General features: G+C 34.3%; 1 protein-coding gene across 1 annotated transcript; it reads right to left on the bottom strand.

The window, feature by feature from the left end:
- Positions 1-595: 595 nt before the first annotated feature.
- Positions 596-2,222, bottom strand: LOC146952479 (mitochondrial metalloendopeptidase OMA1-like). The gene is made up of 3 exons (XM_085740697.1): positions 1,821-2,222; positions 1,327-1,475; positions 596-1,005 (listed from the first exon to the last, which is right to left on the bottom strand). The coding sequence occupies exons 1-3, from the start codon at positions 2,088-2,090 to the stop codon at positions 756-758; spliced, it is 669 nt and encodes a 222-aa protein (XP_085596823.1). The 5' UTR covers positions 2,091-2,222; the 3' UTR covers positions 596-755.
- Positions 2,223-2,936: the final 714 nt, after the last annotated feature.

The raw sequence follows: 2,936 nt of genomic DNA, 5'->3' as shown, positions 1-2,936 counted from the left end.
ACTGCTAATACAGAGTCATTGTAATAAACCATTTATAATCATGACTACTGATTTGAGGATGAAAATCAATATTTCACCAAAATCATGTTTGCTTCAATATTGACTTCTTGTATGTTTGGAATTACGGTTAGGTTGACGAAATCACGGTTGCACTGTGTTTTGTTGAAGTTCCAAAGTGTAGATATTGCCAAAATCACAGTGAGTAATGTGATTTCAACAAACTCACCACCAATTTTTCCATTTCTCCTTGAATGAAAATCAAAGAATCTGAATCTTAAGATGCAACCTTGATTCTTCAAATGTTAGTTAGTAGGGCATCCTAATCTAATTGTGTAATTTCTATGCTATTATTGGCACCCATGTATGTAAGGGCATAAAGATTGAAGATGAATATTCTTTTTGATCAATCAAAATGAAAACAATCAAATGTGACATGTTCAACTCTTCATTATCACAATATAACCCTCATGCTACAATTTTAATGAAGTAATTAAGTGCCAAATGAAAACATTAAAGAAAAAAAATAAGAAAATTGAAGCAATAGTCATTTTAAAGTTTATCCTAGCATTTCTTATGTATCACTGACATCAGACCATGCCATCAGACCACAAAAAAGATCATAATTCAACTGCATATTATCAGATATTTCTCGGATTTTCTAACATAAAGCGTCGCTTATTTGAAAACACAAGTCTAACAATCAAGTCCCAAAATGAAATCAGTTTTCCTCAAAAAAAAAAAAAAAAAGAATGAAATCAGTTAACCTCACTCCTTGCTCTTGCATCATTATATAGAATAAGAGCTTCTTCCATTATCTTAGGTCGAGCCAACGCTTTGGCTCTTTGTCTTCGTGATGGATGGGTACCAAGAAAACCTGTACGCATAAAATCATTGTCAGTTCCGTGTAACTCTACCATCTTCTCTAAGACTTTAGGTGCCACCCGAGGATCATAGCCAGCTGCTGCCATTAGTAGAAGCCCGATGTAATCAGCTTCAAATTCAAACCTGCAAATTGTGAATAAATTGGGTTGAGAACAAGCATAAGGACCATTATATCACAGCAGATGCAGCACAGAAAAAAGCCATACCAGATCATTGTTAGATAGTCATAATAGAATGTTACAAAGTTGATATAGATGCATCAATAGAAAAGTTAAGGCCACTGATCATGAACCTATCTATAAGGAAGAATAAGTAGCATAAACAGACACATTGCTCATAAATTCTTAAAATATTTATTTAGTTTCTGAAGCATCTTCCTTAAAAGCTCTATCAATGAAATGGAAATGAATGGTTTAGAAAAGAAAGACGATGAATTAATCATACCTCCGGTTGAAAGGTAGTCGATCGACAAGTGGTGACACTCTTTTTTCAAAATCAATGTTGACAAATGTCTGAAGCATCCTATGTATAGCATAAAACCACCAGCTCTTTGTAAACTTTTCAGCAATGTGTCGAGCAACAACATGCGCAACCTAAGTAATACGAAAACCAACATAAACTAATAAGTCTCTATTATCATTAGCTAAAATTAGCAAGTCAGAAGGTACAAGCTCTAGGGTCTCCGAGACCTATACATATTAAATCATAGAACTAAATTGCAGTCTACAACTTCAACTGCGGTCACAATATAAAACTTTAGAAATTTCCACAAAAACGTTGCAACCGCAATTGCAGCCTCATTGGCTACATTTGCCTGCATTTTAGTACAATAACAAAATTCACAATGAAGCCACAATCACAACTGTAATTTAGAACCAGGTAGTAGTTTACATTTACTATAAAAACAAAGAGTTAGACAAAACAAAATCATAAAATACCTCATGTGCAATTATAATTGCTTTCTCTGCATCACTTGGAAAATGCCTAATCAATTCCCAGCTTAGAACTATCTTCCCATTGGGAAAACATCGGCCAGACATATATGGTAAAAAAACTACCAAAACCTCCCAGTTTAATCCATCTAAATGTGACATAGAAGGTGGTAACTCAGATTCATGGCTCATTTTCTTTATTTCTCTCTGCAATGCATCAATAATATTATTGAGAATCTTTGTAAGCCTTACACTTTCTTGATAGGTTTGAGGCATTGTATGCCCTTCAAACCTTTGTTTGTATTCTTCAAAGCCCTGTGTTGCATTCCTCTCAAAAGTTGTTGGTAGACAAATAAAACGGGTTCGTTTCGTGTAAGGAACAGTTTCAAAAGAGCAAAATCTCTTAGGTCCTCCAATGATAAATGGATTGTGAAATTTGTTGTTGATTTCAATATTTCTTATTGTGCCTAATCTGTAAGAAAATAAATGCTACGAATCAGAGAAACAACAACAACAAACAAAAACAATAACAATTACAACAACAACAACAACACCAACTACAACAACAAAAATAAGAACAACAACAACAATCAACAACAGCAGCAGCAGCAGCAGCAACAACAACAACAACAACAATAGTAGCAATAAACAAGAACAAAAACAACAAATTAGCTTCTTAAAAAAAAACAATAACAACAACAACAACATCAACAAGAATAAGAAGGAGGAGAAGAGAAAGATGATGATGATGATTTCCCAGAAGTTGGTTCATGAAGAGAAACTTTGCAACATGGCTTACTGTTACTACTGTTGAAATGAAGTTGAGGTAAAAGGGTTCCATGATGAAGCTGAAGCTTAGTCTAAGAAAGAGGTGGTTGTTGCAAAGAACCTATCATTGATGCAACTCAGAACACACACGCTGAAGCAGAAGAAAGAACAATATTAATAACAAATGGTGATTATACAAACCTGAGTGTGGAAGGATTCAGGGTTGATAAAGGAGTGAGTGGTGATAGAGCAGAGATGGTTGCAATGGAGCAATGCTTCCGTAACAACATCATTGTGAAATGAAATGAGAATGAAGGAATGGAATGAGAATATCTTGGACTTTTGTTTTTTTCT

The sequence above is a fragment of the Medicago sativa genome, chromosome 1 (assembly GCF_051527215.1).
Source record: "Medicago sativa cultivar Bolivia chromosome 1, Bolivia_mono, whole genome shotgun sequence".
Lineage (NCBI taxonomy): Eukaryota > Viridiplantae > Streptophyta > Magnoliopsida > Fabales > Fabaceae > Medicago > Medicago sativa.
This window is presented reverse-complemented; position numbering and strand designations above follow the sequence as displayed.